Below are 23,104 nucleotides of genomic sequence, written 5' to 3' on the forward strand. Positions count from 1 at the left end.
GCATCTTAAAGGAGGAGAAAGAGGCAGAGAAGTTTGGGGAGGTGTTCCAGAGCTTAGGGTCTCAGTATCAGAAGGTACGGCTGCCAACAGTGGAACAATTAAAATCAGGGATACACAAGAGACCAGAGGTGGAGGAACACAGAGATTTTGGACAGTTGTAGGGCTGGAGGGGGTCACAGAACAGAGCGGAGGGCAAGGCCATGGAGGGATTCTAAAATCGAGGCATTGCTGGACTGGGAACAGTAAAAAAAAAACCACAATAGCCAGTTTAAAATGTCAAAATTATTTTATAAAGGCAGAACACATCATTGATGTGGTTTTAAACTTTTAGTGCAAGTTTTTTTTAAAGAAAGAATACAGCAACGTACTATAAAATCACTCCAATGGACTTTTAGGTTTGACCTTCAAATTTACTTTGTAACGCAACGCATAAAGCAGCTTTCATCTCAGTGAGATTAGTCAGAACATAAAGGATTAACAGTCACGTGTTGCCACACTCCTTCATTGACTCATTCGCTCGTGAAGGCATCATTTTGCCCGTAATCGATTGCGAGATGCAAGAAGTTTCCAGCCAGCCTCACTGGATCTGACAAGAGTACATTCAAATCTACATAAAGTGTAACAGCTGCACTGCACAGAATGAAGGAGTTTAGCACCATTTTCTCTCTAAAAGCATAATTCTCACCCGACAATTCTGGGTGGAAGATCGAGAGGTCATGATGAGGAATTAGAGGAAAAAAATCTCAGCCCCTTCCAAACATTGTTGGATCATTGTGTTCACTATGACATTTCTGTAGAATTTCCTCTGCCCTCATTCTGTGTAAAGTTACAAAAGTCATTTGGCCTGAAAACTGCTACTTGCTTTCAATAGAAGTGATCTCCAGAAAACTGTAGCGAGTGCAGTGATGCTAGGTTGCACCATGAAACACAAGTCAGGGTGAGGCTGGGGTAAAGAATAACACTGACATTTCAAAGAAGCATCTGAATTCTAAGTGCCCCATCATCTGCCACTTTCAATAATGCCCAGGAATGTCATCCTCAGTTAATTTGTGTTCTCACACTAACTTCATACGGATCTTGGGCATAGGCATCTAAACCGGACTTTAACCAGTGTGAATGAACTGGTTTAGACACAGGCCAAAGCTGGACACTTGACTCAAAATATTGCAATTTTACATTGATTTCAAAATAAAATATGCAGGAAAATAAAACAAATATGCATCAGGCGTGAATGGAATCAAAATCTGATCTGCATAGTTAATTTAGAGATGTTGAGCTGCCAATTGGAATGAATGTCAGATCAATCCTATACATTGTCAGTCAATATGCTCAGATTCCTGTGCACATCGCGAACAGATAAAGGCCAAAGTTGCCATGGACAAAACAATGATGGTGGCAAATGTCTCCCATACATGTCACGTATTCACAAATCTTATTAATACTGTTACCAAAAGCGATGAATTAGGTGACAAGTTCTTCACTGGGTGTGAGCATAAAAGCACTCAATCATTTGACGCCATCCACATTGGTCGCTATGAGTTTTAGACATTTTCTATCCAACCTTAGTAAAAGTCTATTTTTAATTGGCCAGTTTTAGTGGAAGCGGTGGAAGAGCCTTGTGATATGACACAGTCCTTCTGTCCAACTAAAGAAGATTGTGTACCAGCAATAAACCTCATCTGGTTCTCTCCTATTCCCACTCCAAACCAATCTCAAGGACCATGGCGATCATTTTGACTGGTAGATCAATAGAAAGGAAGCTACGAGCACATAGCTGAGCTATTTTAACTTCAAGGTTAGATTCGCAGATAAAACATGGTCATAGGTAACATTTTTAAAAAATATTCTGGCATGAGGATATTCCAAACACCACAACTTCCAAGTTGCTTTTGAATCCAATTCCAGTTCAGATCCAAAACTAACCCCAGCTTCTCCAGTCTCTCTACACAAACAAAATCCCTCATCACTAGTAGGAAGTATCTTCTGCATCCTCTTCGAGGCCTTAACATCTTGCAGAACTGGACACATTACACCAGCTGGGGCCAAACTAATGTTTTATAAACTTTTAGTACAACTTCCTTGCTTTTGTACTCTTGTTGCAGGATGTACAGTGCAAAGGACAAGGATGCTATACTATTTTTTAAAGTCTTAGTAAGATATCTAATAGAAGTGCAACCTGGGTACATAGCTTTTCCAGGAGGGGTGTGGAAAGTTTTCAAAGCACCTATAATATTAGAATCAATTGAAGAGAGTCAAAGGCTGTGATACTTACAGTGAGGCAGGGTGGTGGGGGGGGGTGGGGGGAGCATATTTGCAAGGGGAGGACAGAAAACTGGAAATGCCGGGAATGCAGAGGCCTTGCTGAATTTAACTGCAGGATTTTTTTTTCTCCATTTCCTGCCTGGCAGCCAACCAGGCAGAGAGTCTGACCAACAGCTGGGTGTCAAAGCCAGCAGCCCGAAGATCCCCAGAAACTGGGAAAGATTGGGGATTGGTGGGGAGCAGGGGGTTGGCCAATCACAGCAGAAGGCTTGCTTGAGGGGCCAGTGGAGGGAAGCACTCCTGCTCCTCTTGGCTCACAATCGTCACTTACCTGCTGGATCCGGCTGCTCCTGCCTCCCTTTAGCTGCTGGATTTCCTGAACCCCAGAAAACCCATGCAGGAGGCATTGATTTCCATCATTGCCAAAATATCAGGACAGGAGCCTCATTTAAATATCATAATGACAGGCCCTCCTCTCCAGAGCAGATTACTTGAACTCCCTGACTCCACCACAATTAAAATAGAAACTGGCAAATGAGTGCAGCGGGTTGGGGATTGGGTGTTATGAATGACAACTTCATCCTCCTTCTCCTTTCCATCCTCTCCCACCCGTCTTGGGGACAGGGGAGGGGGATTTTCTCCTGAAAAAGTTTTGATTATTGCACAACTTACGGTCGGTCTTTCATAACCGAAAACCGCTTTCTTCAGCTAATACTGAATTGAGGAGCAGCTTTTAATTGTGTCACAAATAACATGAAGGATGGACGTTGGCCATGACATGTCTTTGTCTGCTTTTTCTATACATGTTAAAAACAGTCCATCAAACATTCTGCTTCCTCCCCTTTCAAGTTCTAGGTGTCCCTTTCTCCACTAGTCAATCTTTGTGCGATGGTTTTGGTTGCTGTCCACAGGCGCTCGTCCATTCTGTTGCCCATTGCAGTGGTGCATTATCTCCATTTGCTTAGTCACTTGGAGCTTCTGTCGTTCCCTCAATAGACAGCTTGGTTTCTTTGGCAACACCAGGATGAGAACAATGGCGATGATATGGAAACTGAAGTACCAAGTCCTGAGGGGACAAAATACAGAAACTGATTTCATAGAATCTTACAACACAGAAGGCCATTTGGCACAATGTGCCTGTGCCAGATCTTTGAAAGAGCAATTCAATTAGTAGACTTCAAATAGAGGCACTAGAGAGGGTGCAGAAACGATACCAGAAATGCGGAGGTGTACGTATCAGGAATGAACGAATGAAAAGGCTGGGTCTTTTTGTTTTCTTGAAGAAAGGCTGAGGGATGACCTAACTGAAGTCTTTAAAATTATGAAAGGTTTTGATAGAGTAGACACAGAGAATGTTTCCTATTGTGGGGAAGAACAAACTAGAGGCCACCAGTATAGGATAGATTAGATTAGATTAGATTAGAGATACAGCACTGAAACAGGCCCTTCGGCCCACCGAGTCTGTGCCGAACATCAGCCACCCATTTATACTAATCCTACACTAATCCCATATTCCTACCAAACATCCCCACCTGTCCCTATATTTTCCTACCACCTACCTATACTAGTGACAATTTATAATGGCCAATTTACCTATCAACCTGCAAGTCTTTTGGCTTGTGGGAGGAAACCGGAGCACCCGGAGAAAACCCACGCAGACACAGGGAGAACTTGCAAACTCCACACAGGCAGTACCAGGAATCGAACCCGGGTCCCTGGAGCTGTGAGGCTGCGGTGCTAACCACTGCGCCACTGTAGTCACCAAGAAATCAAATAAGGCATTCGGAAGAAACTTCAATACCCAGAGAGTGGTGATGAATGTCGAACTCGTTAGCACAGTGAGTGGTTGAAGTGAATAGTATAGATGCATTTAAGGGAAGGCTAGTCAAGTATATGAGGGAGAAGGGAATAGAGGGTTCTGCTGATAGAGTAAGAGGAAAGACTGCAGGAGGCTCAAGTGGAGCATAAATGCCAGCATGGACTGTTTGGGCTGAATGGCCTGTTTCTGTGCTGTATATTCTATGTAGTTTTATGTAATTAGTGCCACTCCCCTGCTCTTTTCCCATGGCCCTGCAATTTTCTTCCCTTTCAAGTATTTATCCAATTCCATTTTGAAAGTTATTATTAAATCTGTTTCCACCGCCCTTTCAGGCAATGCGTTCCAGATCATAACAATTCACTGCATTAAGAAAAAAATCTCCTCAAATCACCTCTGGTTCTTTTGCCACTTACCTTAAAATTGCAGCTAAAGAAGCAAAGAAGGAGTATTTATTGACATCAACTAGCTGGTCAACAAATAAAATGACCAGAAACACCCAACCCAGAGATTGAGGCAGGTTGCTCCTCATTTCAGTAATTTTTCAATAGCCCAGTTGCCATTATGAGATGCCCAGTGACCATTTGAAAAATGAAATCCAGAATGAAGTTTCTACAGATTAACTAGGTAAAACATGACTTTCTATCACATCCTGTGTGTGTGGGGGGGGTGGTGGTGGGGTGGGTGGAATCCTTTCTAATGGACATTCGTGTAGGAAAGAAGGATGGAAGGACCTTTTATGGAGTGCTCGGTTACATTTCCGTGATCACAGATAGATGCCCTCATTGCTGTTTTACCAGCTATGAGTAACAGTGCCTTAATTTACCTATATTACATTCTGCTGTCCCTGATAGCAAGGTGAGGCGCACAAATGGCAAATTAATTTACTTTGTTAGTTTGATGCATCTACTCACATGTAAAACTTGAGTGATGAGTCCACAAATGGAAGGACGAATGGTGCCACAGTGTAACTCACCAGCACCTGTGTAGTTGCCCATGTCACCACATCATAGATCGCCTTGCGTGTTGGCGAAACTAGGAACAGGGGCCTCAAATTGTTTCTAACCTGCAAAAAAACAAACACACACAGAAAAATAATTAAACTTGATTGACTGGTAAGTAAATGAAGTTAAGATACAGATCAGCTGTGATCTAATTGAATGGCAAGGTTCAAGGGGAGAATTTCTGGGCTACTCTTGTTTCTCTGTTCCAAGATCTTTGCACTCCTCCAATTCTGGCCTATTCCATATCTCCAATTTTCATACGTCGGTGGCCATGCCTTCAGTTGTCTCAGCCCTAAGCACTGGAATTCCCTCCCTCAACCTTTCCTCTGCCTCTCTTTCCTCCTTTAAGACGCTTCTTAGACGCTTATCACTTTGATCAAGCTTTTGGTCACCTGTCCTAATATCTCCTTATTTGGCTGAGTATCAAATTTTGTTTTGATATTGCTCCTGTGAAGCACCTAGGGACAATTTACAAGGCACTATTATAAATGCAAATTGTTGTTATTCCTATATTCCCAGTGGATGCTCCTTGCTATTTTTCCTGCTCGTTCATGGGGTATGAGTATTGCCAGCATTTATTGCCCATCCCTAATTGCCCTTGAGAAGGTGGTGGTGAGCTGCCTTAACGAACTGCTGCAGTCTATGTGGTGTAGGTACACCCACAGTGCTGTTAGAGATGGAGTTCCAGGATTTTGACCCAGCAATGATGAAGGAATAGTGATATATTTCCAGGTCAGGATGGTGACTTGGAGGGGACTTGCAGATGATGGTGCTCCCATATGCCTGCTGTCCTTGTCCTTCTACGTGGTTGAGAGCATGGGTTTGGAAGATGCTGTCAAAGAAACCTTGGCAAGTAGCTGCAGTTCATCTTGTAGATGGTATACACTGCTGCCACGATGGGCTGGTAGTGGACAGAGTGAATGTCTAAGGTGGTGGAATGCATATGGGATATGGTAGTGTAGTGGAACCTTGCAGGGTCACCTCTGGCCATGCAATTACACTGCCCCCAGAATCTGGGTTGGGGGAGTTTCCATTCCATCATAAAACAGATTGGTGGGGGTCTTGTAATGGTGGAGCAGAATTTCCCAGTCTATATCTTTTTATGTGGAACTTGGTTACAGAGGGATCTGGGGGTCCTGATACATGATTCACCAAAAGTTAGTTTGCAGGTACAGGAAGTGATTAGCAAGGCAAATGAAATGTTGTTGTTTATTGCAAGGGGAATGGAATATAAAAGTAGAGAAATTTTGCTACAGTTGTACAGGGTGTTGGTGAGACCACATGTGAAGTACTGTGTACAGCTTTGGTCTCCTTACGTAAGAAAGGATATAATTGCATTCGAAGCAGTTCAGAGAAGCTTCACTTGATTGATTCCTGGGATGAAGCGGTTATCTTATGAGGAAAGGTTGGGCCTCTTTCCATTGGAGTTTAGAAGAATGAGAGGTGATCTTATTGAAACAAAAAAGATCCTCAGGGTCTTGATAGGGTAGATGCTGAAAGGATGTTTCCCCTTATGGGAGAGACTATAACTAGGGGACATAGTCTCCCATTTAAGACAGAGATGAGGAGAATTTGTTTCTCTGAGGTTTGTTAGTCTGTGGAATTCTCTTTCCCAGAGAGCAGTGGAGGCAGGGCCGTTGAATATTTTTAAGGCCGAGCTAGATAGATTCTTGATTGATAAGGGAATCAAAGGTGATAGCAGGTGGACAGGGTAGCGCAGTTGAGGCCACAATCAGATCAGCCATGATCTTATCAAATGGCAGAACAGGCTTGAGGGGCTGAATGGCCTACTCCTGCTCTTAATTTGTATGTATGTTTTGACGACTGGGCAATTCTCAACCTCCATAAATTTGCCCAGGCATGCGCCATGGAGAGGTCACTCCATAGTTGACAAACCACTGACCACCTCCAGGCGCGTATCCATTGTCTCTCGAGATAAGGAGGCCCAAAAGAAGAATGTATGTACAGAAAACCAGACCAAACAGACGAGAATTACTTACTGCTCTTGCTGCCAGTATCATGAACATGCCTGTGATGAAGGTGAAGTAGTAGCCAGGGTAAACTCCGTGCCATGTTGCAGATAGAAGGAATGTCACCAACGTGGGATTGAATGGACATCGATCATAGCAGACTCTAATTGGATGCAACAGCAGCATTGATTGGTAACATTTAGCATCAACTTAGTGTGCAAATACCGAGATTCAGAGAATCATAAAATGATACAGAACAGGAGGCCATTCAGTCCATCATGCCTGCACCTGCTCCTTAATAAAGCTATCCAATTAATCCAACTCCCCTTCTCTTTCCTCATAGCCCTGTAAATATTTTGTCTTCAAGTATTTATCTAATTCCCTTTTGAATATTACTATTGAATTTGCTTCCATCACCCTTTCAGGCTGTGCATTCCAGATCATAATAACTTGCTGTGTAAAAGATTAATCATCGACATACCACCATCCCCCACCCACCTGGGACAACATTAACATGGTCTGAAGCAGACTATGAGCTTGCACTGTGCTGTAGACCAGAACTACTTACTCTTTGAGCCACAGAGCTGTCTGTATGTTCCAATTGTCAATAAACATCTTCATGCTCGTTGCAAACTGAAAAATAAAAGCAGCAATAAATTACAATCCATCCATTTTGTGATAAAGGTGTGTGGGGGTGTGTAGATATGTGTGTGTGGATGCTGTACATGTAGGTGTGGATGTGTGTATTTGTAGGGGTAGATGTGTGTACATGTTTGTAGATGTATGTGGAGGTGTGGATATATATATATATATATATATATATATATATATATATAGGACTGTAGGCGTGTGTATAAATGTTCAGTTCTTACCTCTACCTTGACGATGTTAAGATTGGAGATCAGATCCCAGCGAGGCTTGCCACGACTGTCGTAACCGTTGAATCCAAACCCTGCGGCATTATTGACGGCATCGGCTATGTGCAAAACAAACATCTTCACAACCAGTGCCATCAATCCTGTGCCCACAGGCCAGGGGCTGGAGTCAGGCAATACAACCTGCTCAATATAATGATGAGCAAAACCACTTTTCAAATCCTACATCAGGTGTCAGTCATGGCTCACATCACTTCACACTCACTTCGGAGTCAGAAAATTAGGGGTTCAAGTCCCACTCCAGAGACTTGAACACAATATCTAGGCTGACACACCAGTGAAGGAGTGAGCATTGTCAGAGATCCTGCCTTTCAAATGAGATGTTAAACTGAGGTCCCAGGCAGAGGGTTCCTGGACATTGCTTTGAAGAAAAGCAGTGGTTTCCTTCCCAGAATCCTGTTAAATTCCAGAAAGCTTGTTTTGGAAGGATAATGCTGGAGCCTATATTTACTCAATTTCACATTTATTGTGCAGAGTAAAAGGATTCCAAAAATGTAGCTCCTCATTCAAAACCCTCCCCCAGTTCCAGTCAGTGTCTGCTTATAAGTGCTCAACTCAAACCCCAATTAACACCCTTCACCTGCATATAATCAAACCATTGACACACAATTAACACATCGTGGCCAATATTTATCCCTCATTAGTACATTGCTGTTTGTGGGAGCTTGCTGCATGCAATTAGCTGCTGTGTTTCCATCCTTATGCCTTCGCTGAGGCATTAAGTCCCCAATACACCTCACTTCAGCCTCTACATGTGACAGAGGAAACAAACCTTCTGGACATTAAAATAAAAGCAAAATACTGCAGATGCTGGAAATCTGAAATAAAAACAAGAAATGCTGGAAATACTCAGCAGGTCTGGCAGCATCTGTGGAGAGAGAAGCAGAGTTAATGTTTCAGGTCACTGACCCTTTATCAGAACTGGCAGAGGCTAGAAATATAATAGGTTTTAAGCAAGTAAAGCAGGGATGGGGTAAGAGATAACAAAAGAGAAGGTGCTGATAGGACAAGGTCACAGACAATAACTGACCAGAAGGTCATGGAGCAAAGGCAAACGGTATGTTAATGGTGTGCTGAAAGATAAAGCATTAGTACAGAGAGGGTGTTAATTGACAGAAAACTGAGCAGCCTGGCCCCAAGCACAACCATGAAAACAAAACAGTAGGTAGGCACAGAAGAAATAAACTAAAATAAAATAAACACATAAAAAGAAAAAAGAAATAAAAATAAAAATAAAGAAGGATGGGGAGGGGGGGGGGGGGCATCATGCTCTGAAATTATTGAACTCATTGTTAACCGGAAGCTTGGTGTCATGCTTTCGGACTGAGCGGAGCTGTTCCGCAAAGCAGTCACCCAGTCTGCGTTTGGTCTCCCCAATGTAGAGGAGACCACATTGTGAGCAGCAAATACAGTATACTAAGTTGAAAGAAGTACAAGTAAATTGCTGATTCACCTGAAAGGAGTGTTTGGGGCCTGGGATAGTAAGGAGAGAGGAGGTAAATGGGCAGGTATTACACCTCCTGCGATTGCAGGGGAAGGTGCCGTGGGAAGGGGACGTGGTGGTGGGGGTAATGGAGGAGTGGACCAGGGTGTTGCAGAGGGAATGATCCCTTTGGAATGCTGAGGGGGAGGGGAGGGGAGGGGAAGGGAAGATGCATTTGATAGTGGCATCACGCTGGAGGTGACGGAAATGGCAGAGGATGATCCTTTGGATGTGGAGGCTAATGGGGTGGAAAGTGAGGACAAGGGGAACCCTGTCGCGGTTCAAGGAGGGAGTGGAAGGGGTAAGGGAAGAGGTGCGGGAAATGGGCTGGACATGGTTGAAGGCCCTGTCAACCACAGTGAGGGGGAATCCTCGGTTGAGGAAAAAGGAAAATATATCAGAAGCGCTGTCATGGAAGGTAGTATCATCAGAGTAGATGTGTCAGAGACGGAGAAACTGGGAGAATGGAATGGAGTCCTTACAGGAGGGTGTGAAGAAGAACATTGAGTTCAATAATTTCAGAGAATGACGGGCCCCCTCTTTTTTATTTTTAGTTACTTCTCATTTTTCTTTTTTTCTTTTTTATGTGTTTATTTTATTTTAGTTTGTTTCTCTTGTGCCTACCCACTGTTTTTTTCATGTTTGTGCTTGGGGCCAGGCTGCTCAGTTTTCTGTCAATTAACACCCTCTCTGCACTAACACTTTGTCTTTCTGCACACCATTAACATACCGTTAGCCTTTGCTCCATGACCTTCTGGTCAGTTATTCTCTGTGACCTTGTCTTATCAACACCTTCTCCTTTGTTATCTCTTTCCCCACCTCCGCTTTACTTGCTTAAAACCTATTACAATTTTAGCCTCTGCCAGTTCTGATGAAGGGTCAGTGACCTGAAATGTTAACTCTGCTCCTCTCTCCACAGAAGCTGCCAGACCTGCTGAGTATTTCCAGCATTTCTTGTTTTTATTTCTGGACATTAATCTAGGGCAGGGAGTGGAGAGGTTTGAAACAGGACACCAGAGATGAAAGGACAGTTCGCTACCAACTCCTGTTCAGAACATAGCCACAGGAAGAGGCCATTCAGGTCCTCAAGCCTGTTCTGCCATTCAGTTGGAACATGGATGATCTGTATCTTAACTCTGTTTACCCACTTTGGTGCCGTAAGCCTTAAGACCCTTGCCTAACAAAGACCTAATAATCTCAATTTTGAAATTTTTCAATTGACTTCCAGTCTCAACAACATTTTAGGGGAGAATGTCCAGATTTCCACTACTCCTTACGTGAAGAAGTGCTTCTTGACATCACCCATGAAAGCCTAACTTTAATTGTAAGGTTATTTCCCGTTGTTCTGGACTCTCCCACCAGAGTGAAATCGTTTCTGTCTATCAAATCTCTTAATCATCTTAAACACCTTAATTAGATCACTCCTTAATCTTCTGTACTCACCTTGTCATATACAAGCCTCGTCAATGCAACCCATCCTCACATTTTAGCTCTTTTAACCCTGATACCAATCCGCAGTAGGCTTTCCAAGGCCAATATGTCCTTCATGATCTGCGATGCCCAGAACTATACACAGTAATATAAATGGAGCCTAAACAGAGCTCGGCACAGCTATAACATAACTGCTCGGGCCCTTGAGATAAAGGCCAATATTCCATTATCATTTTAATTCATTTTTGCACCTGTCCACTAGCTTTTAGTGGTTTCTGTACTTGGTTACCGAAATCTACTCTATGTACTAGGTCCAATAGTGTTCTTACCAATAGTCCAAGCAAAGTAATACTTGGGTCTGCAGGCCAGGAGGGAAATGTAGAGATACAGCAAGTGCACAGGGATCGATGCTGTGACAATGAAGGTGTCGTCTGTGTTGTAGGAGATGGGAAATACTTCCAACAGCGATAGATGCATAAACACACACACGGCACAGATCAGTATCTTACATCCCACAGCACCCTGAAAAAAGAATCAATTAAACCCCAGTCGGCATATAGATTCCATAGCAACAGATGATTCACCCTTAAAGTTGCAAAGTGCTTGGGTACATGAGGGCATCAATCTTACCCAGTACCCATGCCCCGCCACTACCTTTCCCCAAATGCACATTCCTGAGCAGATACTTTTGTTTTTGAGCATTTTAATTTCAAGAACAGTCCATTCTGACAAAAGAAACAGAGAAGTGGGGCAGTGGGGGATGATGCAGAGAATTAATTTTGTGCAGCGAGCTGCTACACAAGCTAAGAGCACATGGTGTAGGGGGTAACATATTGGCATGGACTGGTTAGCTAACAGGAGACAGAAAGCAGGAACATAGGAGCAGGAGTAGGCCATTTAGCCCATCAAGCCTGCCCTGCTAATCAATACTATCATGGCTGACCATCCACTTCAATGCCTTTTCCCCACACTATCCCCCATATCCCTTTATGCCATTTGCATTTAGAAATCTGTCAATCTCTGCTTTAAATATACCCAATGAATGAGCTTCCACAGCCCTCTGCGGGTGAGAATTCCAAAGATTCACAACCCTCTGAGTAAAGAAACTTCTCCTCATCTCTGTCCTAAGTGGTTTCCACCTTATTTTGAAATTGTGTCCCCTGGTTCTAGACTCCACAACGCGGGGAAACATCTTAGCTGCATCTACCCTGTCTAACCCTTTAAGTATTTTGTAGGTTTCAATGAGATCACCTCTCATTTTTTGAAACTCTAAAGAATACAGGCCCAATTTCCCCAATCTCTCTTCATAGGACAGTCTCGCCATCCCAGGAACGAGTCTGGTGAATCTTTGTTGCACTCCCTCTATGGCAATAATACCCTTCCTAAGGTAAAGGGACCAAACCTGCACACAGTACTCCAAGTGCAGTTTAACCAAGGTTCCATACAATTGAAGCAAGACTTCACTACTATACTGTACACAAATCCTCTTGCGATAAAGGCTAACATACCATTACCCTTCTTAATTGCTTGCTGCACCTGCATGTTAGCTTTCAGTGACTTATTGACAAGGTCACCCAGGTCCCTTTGTACATCTACACTTACTAATCTCTTACCATTTAAGAAATACTCTGCACATCAATTCCTCCTACCAAAGTGGATAACCTCACATTTTCCCACATTATATTCCATCTGCTACATTCTTGCGCACTCACTAAGTTTGTTCAATTCCCTCGAAGCTGCTTTGCATCTTCCCCACAACACACATTCCCAGTTTTGTGTTATCCGTGAACTTGGAAATACTACATTTGGCCCCCCACATCCAAATCATTGATATGTATTGTGAACAGCTGGGGCCCAAGCACTGATCCCTGTGGTACCCCACTAGTCACAGCCTGCCAACACAAGAATGACCGGTTTATTCCTACTCTCTGCTTTCTGCCTGTTAACCAATCCATGCCAGTATATTACCTCCTATCCCATGTGCTTTAATTTTGCTAACCAATCTCCTGTGGGGGACTTTATCAAAAGCTTTCTGAAAATCCAAGTATACCACGTCCACAGACTCGCCTTTATCAATTCTGTAGTAACATCCTCAAAAAAGTCCAACAAGTTCATCAAACATGATTTCCCATTCATAAATCCATGTTCACTATGCCCAACCAGATCATTATTATCCAAGTGTCTATTTATCACATCCTTTAGAATAGATTCTAGCATTTTTCCAATGACTGATATAGGGCTAATAGCTCTGTAATTCCCTGTTTTCTCTCTCCATCCCTTCTTAAATAGTGGGGTGACATTTGCGACCCTCTAATCTGCAAGAACTGCTCCAGAATCTATAGAATTTTGGAAGATAATCACCAATGCATCCACTATCTCCATAGCTACCTCTTACAACACTCTGGGATGCAGAATATCAGGTCCTGGGGACTTATCAACCTTCAGCCCCATTAATTTCTCCAATACAACCATCTTACTAATACTAATTTCTTTCAATTCCTCATTCCCCCTAATCCCTTGGATCTCTAATTCTGGGAGATTTCTTGTCTCTTCCTCAGTGAAGACAGACACAAAGTAATCATTTAGCTTCTCTGCCATTTCTCGATTCCCCGTTATAAATTCTCCTGACTCTGCCTGTAACGGACCCACATTTGTCTTAGCCAAATCTTTCCTTTTTACATTACTGTAGAAGCTTGTACAGTCCGTTTTTATATTTTTTGCTCGATTACATTCATATTCTATTCTCCCTTTCTTCGTCCTCCTTTGCTGTATTCTAAAATCCTCCCAATCCTCAGGTTTACTACTATTTCTGGCAACTTTATAGGCTTTTCCTTTTAATCTTATACAATCCTTAACTTCCTTTGTTATCCATGGTTTTACTTTTGGGGGCTTTGTGCATTGAAGGAATCTATAGTTGCTGTAAACTATGTAATAGTTTTTTAAAGACTATCCATTGTCAATGTACTGTCATACCTTTTAATGTATTTTCCTAATCCACCTCAGCCAATTCGCCGCTCATACCTTCATAATTTCCTTTGTTCAAATTTAACACCCTGGCTTCACATTGAACGACATCACTTTCAAACATAATGTAAAATTCTATCATATTATGGTCACCCATTCCTAAAGGTTCTTTTACACAAAGATTATTAATTAGCCCTTTCTCATTACATAAAACTAGATCTAAAATAGCCTGTTCTCTAGTCGGTTCCTTAACATACCGCTCTAGAAAACCATCCCTAACACACTCCAGAAACTAGTCCTTCACAGCATTAGCGCTCATTAGGTTTACCCAGTCTATATGCAGACTGAAGTCACCCATGATTACTGTATTACCCATGTCGCATGCTTCTCTAATCTCCTGATTAATACCTTGCCCCATAGTACCACTGCTGTTTGGTGACCTATAAATAATTCCTACCAATGTTTGCTGCCCCTTGCTGTTTCTTAGCTCCACCCAAACAGATTCCACATTTTGTTTGTCCGATCTGAGATCCTCCCTTACTAATGTACTGATCCCATCCCTTATTATCAGCACAACACCACCTCCTTTTCTTTTTTGACTGTCCTTCCTAAATGTCCAATATCTTTGAATTTTCAGTTCCCAGTCTTGGTCACCCTGTAGCTATGTTTCCGTTATGGCAATTAGATCATACCCATTTACCTCTATTTGTGCCTTTAAATCATCTACCTTGTTGAGAATGCTGCGTGCATTCAGGTAGAGTGCCCTTAACCTTGTCTTCTTGACATCAATCTGCATTCTTAAGCCTAGTTGATGCTTGCCTTTATTTCGCCCACCTTCTAATGTCACTTGCTACTTTTCTACATCCTACTACCAGCTTTACTTCCTTCCAATTTGAGCTACCCCTCAGGTTCCCATCCCCCTGACAAGCTAGGTTAAACCCTCCACAACAGCACTAGCAAATCTCCCTGTGAGGATATTAGTTCCAGTCCTGTTAAGGTGTAGCCCGTTCATCTTGTACAGGTCCCACCTGTCCCAGAACTGGTCCCAAAGCCTCAGAAATCTGATGCCCTCCCTCCTACACTAATTCTCCAGCCACGTGTTCAGTCGATCAATCCTCTTATTCTTATGCACAAGGCACTGGGAGTAATCCTGAGATTACTGCTTTGGAGGTCCTGCTTTTTAATTTCATGCCTAACTCCCTAAAATCTACTTTCAGGGTCTTATCCCTTTTCCTACCTACATCATTGGTACCAATGTGGACCACGACCTCTGGCTGTTCACCCTCCCCCAGGAGGATGTTCTGCAGCTGCTCCTTGACATCCATGATTCTGGCACCAGGGAGGCAACACACCAACCTGGAGTCACATTTAGCACCACAGAAACGCCTGTCTGATCCCCTCTCTATCGAATCCCCTATCACTATAGCTCTTCCACTCTTCTTCCTCCCCTCCTGGGCAGCTGAGCTACCCGTGGTGCCACAGAGTTTGCTCTGGCTGCACTCCCCCAAGAGATAAAAGGTCTTTTTCAGGTTGGTAAGCTGTAGCTGGTGGAGTGCCACAGGGATCAGTGCTGGGGCCTCAACTATTTACAATTTATATCAATGACTTGGATGAAGGGGCGCGTATCCATTGTCTCTCGAGATAAGGAGGCCCAAAAGAAGAAGAAGAAGAAGAAGAAATTTGTGGATGACACCAAGATAGGAAGGAAAGTAAGTTGTCAAGAGGAGATAAAGAGTCTACAAAAGGATATAGACAGGTTGTGAATGGGCAAAGATTTGACAGATGGGAGTATAATGTGGGAAAATATTGAACTTGCCCACTTTAGCAGGAAGAATAGAAAAGCTGTATACTATTTAAATGGAGAGAGATTGCAAACCTCAGTGGTACAGAGGGATCTGGGTGTTCTGGTACATGAATCACAAAAGGTTAGTATGCAGGTACAGCAAGTGATTAGGAAGGCAAATGGAGTGTGGGCATTTATTGCAAGGGGAATAGAGTATAAAAGTAGGGACGTTTTAATACAGCTTTACAGGACCTTGGTGAGACCACATCTGGAGTACTGTGTACAGTATTGGACTCCTTATTTGAAAAAGGATATAATTGGTTAGAAGTAGTTCAGAGAAGGTTCACTCGACTAATTCCAGGGATGAAGGGCTTATCTTATGAAGAAAGGTTTGACAGGTTGGACCTATACCCATTAGAGTCTAGAAGAATGAGAGGTGATCTTATTGAAACATACGAGATCCTGAGGGGACTTGATCGAGTGGATACCAGGCACATGTTTCCTCTTGTGGGGGAGACTAGAACTAGGGGGCATAGTTTAACAATAAGAGGTCTCCTTTTTAGGATGGAGATTAAGAGAAATTTTTTTTCTTAAATGGTCGTTTGTCTGCGGAATTCTCTTCTCAGGAAAGCAATGGAGGCTGGGTCGTTGAATTTATTCAAGGCTGAGTTAGATAGATTTTTGATAGGCAAGGGTGTCAAGGGTTATGGGGGACAGACAGGAAAGTGGAGTTGAGACGACAACCAAATCAGCCATGTTCTTATTGAATAGCAGAGCAAGCCCGAAGGCCAAATGGCCTATTCCTGCTCCTAAGTCCTATATTGTGATCTGCATGAAAGGGTGTTGGAAGCAGATTCAATAATAACTTTCAAAAGGGAATTGGATAAATACTTGTAAATGAAAATTTGGTAGGGCTTTGGGAAAAGGGCAGAGGGAGTGGCAGGTTAGAGTGCTTCTGCTCAACCAAGGCTGAAGGCACCAATTCTGTGTGGGTGATGCAGGTTAATTGAAATTTTAAAGACTGAGATTTTTTTGGTAGGTATGGATATCGAGGAATATGGATCAAAGATGGGTAAATGGTGTTGAGGCACAGATCAGCCATGATCTGATAGAATGGCAGAACAGGCACAGGGACTGAATGGTCTCCTCCTGTTCCTATGATCCTATTTACTGAACAAGATATTGTGATCTCTACGTTACAGAACTAAAAAAAGATCTTGCATTCATCTAGCTCCCTTCATGACCTCAGGATGTCTCAAAGCGCTTTGCAGCCAATTAAGTACTTTTTAAAATGTAATCACTGTTGTAATGTAGGAAACATGACAGCCAATTTGCACTCAGCAAGCTCCCTCAAACAGCAATTTGATAATGACCAGTTTTAGTGATGCTGGTTGAGGGATAAATATTGGCTCAGGCCACCAGGGAGAACCCCTCAGCTCTTCTTTAAAATAGTGCCATGGGATCTTTTACATCCACCTGAGAGGGCAGACAAGGCCTCAGTTTAATGTTTCATCTGAAAAACAGCACTTCTGACAGTGCAGCACTCCATCAGTACTACACTGGAGTATCTGCATCAATGTTGATCTCAAGTCTTTGGAGTGGGACTAACCTTCTGACTGTGAGGTGATTGCTACCCACTGAGCCACAGCTGACACCTAAACAGTAAGCCACTCCAGTAACGAGGAATTAACTTCAGAGACACCCCGGTAAACACTAACACTAAACTCTGTCAGGTGCCGCCTGTCACTTGGCATCAAACCACATCACCACTTGTGCAAGAGCATGCAATGAGCAAACATAGCCACAATGTGGAGCTCTTTACAAAGGCAAGGGCTTCATTGTCAGTCGGACTGAACAGCATATTCTGCCGCAACCAACAGCAGGGCACCACTTCCAAAAGGTCAGTACTCCTGCATCCAACGTGCCCAGAGGAAGGTCAGAGGTGACGCAGCTGTAGAAGCTCCGCCAAGCACCAACAGTATGACAATATGAACTGTCAGTTCTGTGGACGTCCATGCTGATCCTGCATTGGATTCTTCAGACATGAGAGCACCCACAGATGACGATATTATTTACAGCTTGGACATACTCGCACAATGAGGAGTCTACCACGACTCCTGCACAAAAGCAATGCAGTCCAGACATATCAAACTGAAACTACACCACTATTCTGACAGAACTGCTGTAAGAAAAATCAAGCATTTTGCCAGCTGGGTTTAGACAAAGGCCTTTCTGACTGTTTGATCTAATCTTTTGCCCAATTCCATCCCCAACTTCTCCCTCATTACTACACCTGACTGTTACTTAATGGAATCCAGAATCAAGGTAGTGTGCTCCTGCTGCTGATCAGTGTGTGCCGCAAATGCATCCCAGTGTCTGTCCCAAACTTATCCGGCACAGACTCTGGATAGTCGTGCCAAATTGGTGTCCCTTGTTTCGGGTTTATTTTCTTTAGTCCATTGAGTATATTTTACAAACCAAAAGCATTAAGTCAGAGGATCCAGTCATTAACTCATTTCTGTTTGTGGAATCTTGCTGTATGCAAATTGTCCATCACATTTCCTACATTACAACAGGGACTACATGTCACTAAAAGTGCTTTATTGGCTGTAAAGCTTTTTGGGATGTCCTGAAGTTGTGAAAGGCATTATAGAAACACAAGTTATTTCTTTCTTTCTAAAGGAATAGAAGGATATGCTGATAGGGTTAGATAAAGAGCAGGAGGCACATGTGGAGCATAAACACCAGTATAGATCAGTTGGGCAGAATGGCCTGTTTTGTTGCTGTAGACTCGATGGAACGATGGAATAGTCTTTTTATACTTCTATAAAAGTGTATTTGTTTCCTGACTATTTGTTATCTTAATTCCTTAGATCTGCTGTTTCTTTTATCTTTAGACTTGCATTATTTTGACCAGATTATAAACCACCTCCCCCCGCAACCTTATCTTATTAGCTTAAAGCCTTATCCACAGTCCTATATACCCTTTCCACTAGGACACTGGTCCCGGGCCTGTTCAGGTAGAACCTGTCCTGGGGACAGATTCTTTCTGTCCCAGTACTGGTGCCACAGTCCCAGGGAATGGAACTCCCTCCTTCCCACATCAGTATTTCAGCCACACTTTCATCTTTCTCATCTGCTTATCTCTGTCAATTAGCACACAGCTCGATTAGTAATTCCCGAGATTATCACGTGTAAAATTACATATTTACTGTATCAGGAAACCATTGCATCATTTTGAAGGAGGAGAATGTCACCTTTAAACCTCATATGATTTTGCGGGAGAAAAATAAGATTGGAGGTCGGTTGATCCCTCCCCTGCTTCATGACCTTGCTTTGAGCTGAGATTAATCTCTTGTACTTTGGTCTCCTCCAAAATTATACATATTTTGTATATCTGTTTTCTGCCCCCTTCTCCACTGATACCAAGAGCTATATAGGCTATATAGCCAAGAGCGACGTCTCAATTCATTCCACCGTCGCTGCCTCCGGACAATCCTTGGCATCAGGTGGCAGGACCGTATCTCCAACACAGAAGTCCTCGAGGTGGCCAACATCCCCAGCTTATACACCCTACTGAGTCAGCGGCGCTTGAGATGGCTTGGCCATGTGAGCCGCATGGAAGATGGCAGGATCCCCAAGGACACATTGTACAGCGAGCTCGCCACTGGTATCAGACCCACCGGCCATCCATGTCTCCGCTTTAAAGACGTCTGCAAACGCGACATGAAGTCCTGTGACATTGATCACAAGTCATGGGAGTCAGTTGCCAGTGATCGCCAGAGCTGGCGGGCAGCCATAAAGGCGGGGCTAAAGTGTGGCGAGTCGAAGAGACTTAGCAGTTGGCAGGAAAAAAGACAGAAGCGCAAGGGGAGAGCCAACTGCGAAACAGCCCTGACAACCAATTTTATCTGCAGCACCTGTGGAAGAGTCTGTCACTCTAGAATTGGCCTTTATAGCCACTCCAGGCGCTGCTCCACAAACCACTGACCACCTCCAGGCGCTTACCCATTGTCTCCCGAGACAAGGAGGCCAAAGAAGAAGAAGAATAAGAATATAACCATGTGACCTTATGCCTTACGATGCCTTGGAGGGAAATTTTGAAAATTCACCCAAATGTTAGGCCACAAAAAATACATTTATAAAGGCTAAGGGAATGTTGGTCTTTATTTCAAGGGGGCTTCAATACAAATGAGTGAAAGTTATGCTTCAGTTATATAAAGCTCGAGTTAAACCCCATCTGGAGTCTTGAGTTTCGTTCTGGGCATTACAATCAGGAAGGATATATTGGCCTCAGAGGGGATGCAATGGAGATTCACTGGAATGATACCGGTACTAAAAGGGTTACATTAGGAGGTCAGGTTGCACAGACAAGGCTTGTATTCCTTTGAAAATAGAAGATTAAGGGGTGATCTAATTGAGGAGTTTCAAATGATTTGATTGTTTCTCTCTATTAACCTAATTTCCTCTGGTGGGAAGGTCCAGAACAGAGGACATAATCTTGCAATTAGAGCTCGGCCATTCAGGGGTGACCTCAGGAACACTTCTTCACACAAAGGATACTGGAAATCTGGCACTCTCTTTCCCCAAAGTTCTCATTAGAATACAGTCAGCAAGCTATCACAGGGTGGCTAACCAAACCAGGAGGGGTGGAAGGCCAAAGGTGTGAAAGGTCCAGGGAGCAGAAGGTCAAAGGGAAGGAAGCTCCAGGGGGCAGTAGGTCAAAGGGATGGGAGGTCAAAGGGGTAGAAGATCAAAGAGGCAGAAGGTCAAAATGTTGGAAGGTCCAAGGGGCAGTAGGTCAAAGGGGCATAAAATAAAAGGGGTGGAAAATAAAAGGAGCAGAAGACCAAAGAGGACTGAAGATCAAAAGGGTGGACAGGCGAGAGAACCAAAAGTCAGCTGTAAAAGTAAAGGGTCAGGGGGAGAGTGGAGAGGGGGAGGGCCTGTCTATCAGCCAGCAGTGGCCGGGGTATGTTAGATGGATTAGAGTCATGGTGTCATAGAGTTATACAGCACAGATACAGGCCTTTCAGCCTGTCGTGAAAGAACCATTCCTCCTAATCCCACAAAGATTCATCACCAGCCCCCATCCCCACCTCCCAAAAATGCTCAAGCCCGTATATTTCAAGTGGGGTCGCTCAATTGCTTTAAGGATCCCTTTAACATAGAAAATTTATAGAAACATAGAAAATTGAATGCATGTAAGGGGACTATTCAGCCCACTGTGCCAGCTAAAAAAAAAGAGTTATCTGGCCTAATCCTACTTTCCAGCTCTTGGTCCATAGTCTTGTAGAATATTATACCTGAAGTGCATATTTTTTAAATGCAATGAGGGTTTCCCCCCTCTACCATCCTTTTCGCAGTGATTTCCAGATCCCAGTACTCGCTAGTTGAAAAAATTTCTCCTCACCTCCCCTCTAATCCTTTAGGGGTCTCATCGCCTGGTACAAATGGATAGAGCATGCACAGTGCATTCTCTTGCGGGAATTGCAATCAGGGGTCCTAGGTGTCAGGTGTGGCTCAGTGGGAAGCACTCTCACCCGAGTCAGGAAAGTCATGGATTCACGTCCCAGAGCCTGCGAGGGTGCAGAACAGGCGAAGGCGCCACGTTCCAGATTAGACATTAAACCGAAGCTGCGTCTGCCCCTCGGGTGGACACAACGAATTCGGTGACACTATTTCAAAGAAGAGCAAGGGAGTTCTTCCTGGTGCCCTGACCAATATTTATCACTAAAGCAGATTATCAGGTCATTATCACATTGCTGCTTGTGGGAGCTTGCTGTGCACCAATTGGCTGCCGTGTTTCCTACAATAGTAACCACACCTCATTGACTGTAAAATGTTTCGGGATGTCCTGCAGCCTTAAAAGGTGCTCTATAAATGCAAGTTATTTGTTTCTTTACAGTGTTGTGTTAAATATGCAAGCAGCCTCCTGCCTCATTTGGGCAAGACTACTGGACACCCGTTTATTGCACTGCCTGCAAAATGGGATCAGGCAGGCTTTAGATGCCCAAGAGATGAGCTCTGTTTCTCTGCCATTTTTAACAGCCCTTCACAAACGGGACATCCAGCAGTTGCAAATCATCCCCGACCCCATCATAACTTAACAGTCATGACATCCCATCTGCTGATGTACTTGTGTCATATGATAACAGCCCAAGCTTTCCAGGGTGGCACAGTGGCGCAGCCTCACAGCTCCAGCTACCCGGGTTCGATTCTGGGTACTGTGCGGAGTTTGCAAGTTCTCCCTGTGATCGCATGGGTTTTCGCCGGGTGCTCCGGTTTCCTCCCACAGCCAAAACCTTGCAGGTTGATAGGTAAATTGGCCATTATAAATTGCCCCTAGTATAGGTAGGTGGTAGGGGAATTGAGGGAAGGTGGGGATGTGGTAGGAATATGGGATTAATGTAGGATTAGTATAAATGGGTGGTTGATGGTCGGCACAGACTGAGTGGGCCGAAGGGCCTGTTTCAGTGCTGTATCTCTAAATAAATAAAATTTCCATAGGTTTGCATTACAAAATATGGGTTATCTGTAACACTGATGTCATAGGTGTCAGGACCTCCAGATCACTACCCTCCCTGACTACACAACAGCAACTTGCATTTAGATAGAAACTTTAACATAGTAAAACATCCCAGGGCGCCTCACAGCAAAATTTGACACCAAGCCACATAAGGAGATATTCGGACAAGTGGCCAAAAGCCTGGTCAAAGAAGTAGGTTTAAAGGAGCAACTGAAAGGAGGAAAGAAGGGTAGAAAGGTGGAGAGATTTAGGGAAGGGATTCCAGAGCTTAGGGCATTGATAGCTGAAGGCATGGTCGCCAAAGACGAAGCGATGAAAATTAGGAAAGTGCAAGAGGCCAAAATTGGGAGGAGCTCAGAGATCTCAGATGACTGTTGTGCTGGAGGAGATTACAAAATAAGGAAGGACAAAGCCATGGATGGATTTGAAAGCAAGGATTATTGTCCCTTACAAACACATTCAGTAGAAACAGAACTGCCCAGACCAGTAAAACATCAAACCCACTGTGCAAGGCGTGTGTAACCTAGTCATTCAACAAGCTTGTGAATTGTATCCTCCCAAAACATCTATCGCAACCGCAACCCTTCTCTGTTACTATTCTTTTTCTCTCAATTTAAGTCATTGTCTTTTTTTTAAACTCTGTTTCCAATCACCGATGCGTCTACACAAAACAGATATCGAAGGTCAAGAATAGGGTTGCCAACTCTGGCTTGGAATATTCCTGGAGGTTTTCTCACATGATCCCCCCCCGCCCCCCGCCCACCCCTGTCTCCAACTGCCCCATCAAGTCAAACAGTCCCATTGCCAATATTTCTATAACTAATAAAGAAGTGTTCAAATTAATTGGAAAGAAAATTATATCATTTATTTTATGCCCCACTGATGTTTTTGTATCACAGCAGCATCCTGGATATTAATTTCTAATTC

The 23,104-nt window shown here is 43.5% G+C and overlaps 1 protein-coding gene across 4 annotated transcripts in view; it reads right to left on the bottom strand.

Annotated features, from left to right (window-relative positions):
* Nucleotides 1-301: 301 nt before the first annotated feature.
* Nucleotides 302-23,104, bottom strand: part of LOC137347232 (lysophospholipid acyltransferase 2-like) — a 74,530-nt gene continuing 51,727 nt past the window's right edge. For 3 of the 4 annotated variants that reach the window (XM_068011491.1, XM_068011487.1, XM_068011490.1), the window contains 6 exons: nt 11,231-11,423; nt 7,925-8,028; nt 7,621-7,685; nt 7,083-7,215; nt 4,993-5,144; nt 302-3,328 (listed from right to left, as the gene is read on the bottom strand). In XM_068011491.1, coding sequence (XP_067867592.1) covers nt 3,133-3,328; nt 4,993-5,144; nt 7,083-7,215; nt 7,621-7,685; nt 7,925-8,028; nt 11,231-11,423 — 843 coding nt within the window. In that variant the 3' untranslated portion in view covers nt 302-3,132. The remainder of the gene's footprint in view (nt 3,329-4,992; nt 5,145-7,082; nt 7,216-7,620; nt 7,686-7,924; nt 8,029-11,230; nt 11,424-23,104) is intronic. The other variant, XM_068011488.1, reaches the window with a different exon arrangement.

Source organism: Heterodontus francisci, chromosome 31, assembly GCF_036365525.1.
Source record: "Heterodontus francisci isolate sHetFra1 chromosome 31, sHetFra1.hap1, whole genome shotgun sequence".
Classification (NCBI taxonomy): Eukaryota; Metazoa; Chordata; class Chondrichthyes; order Heterodontiformes; family Heterodontidae; genus Heterodontus; species Heterodontus francisci.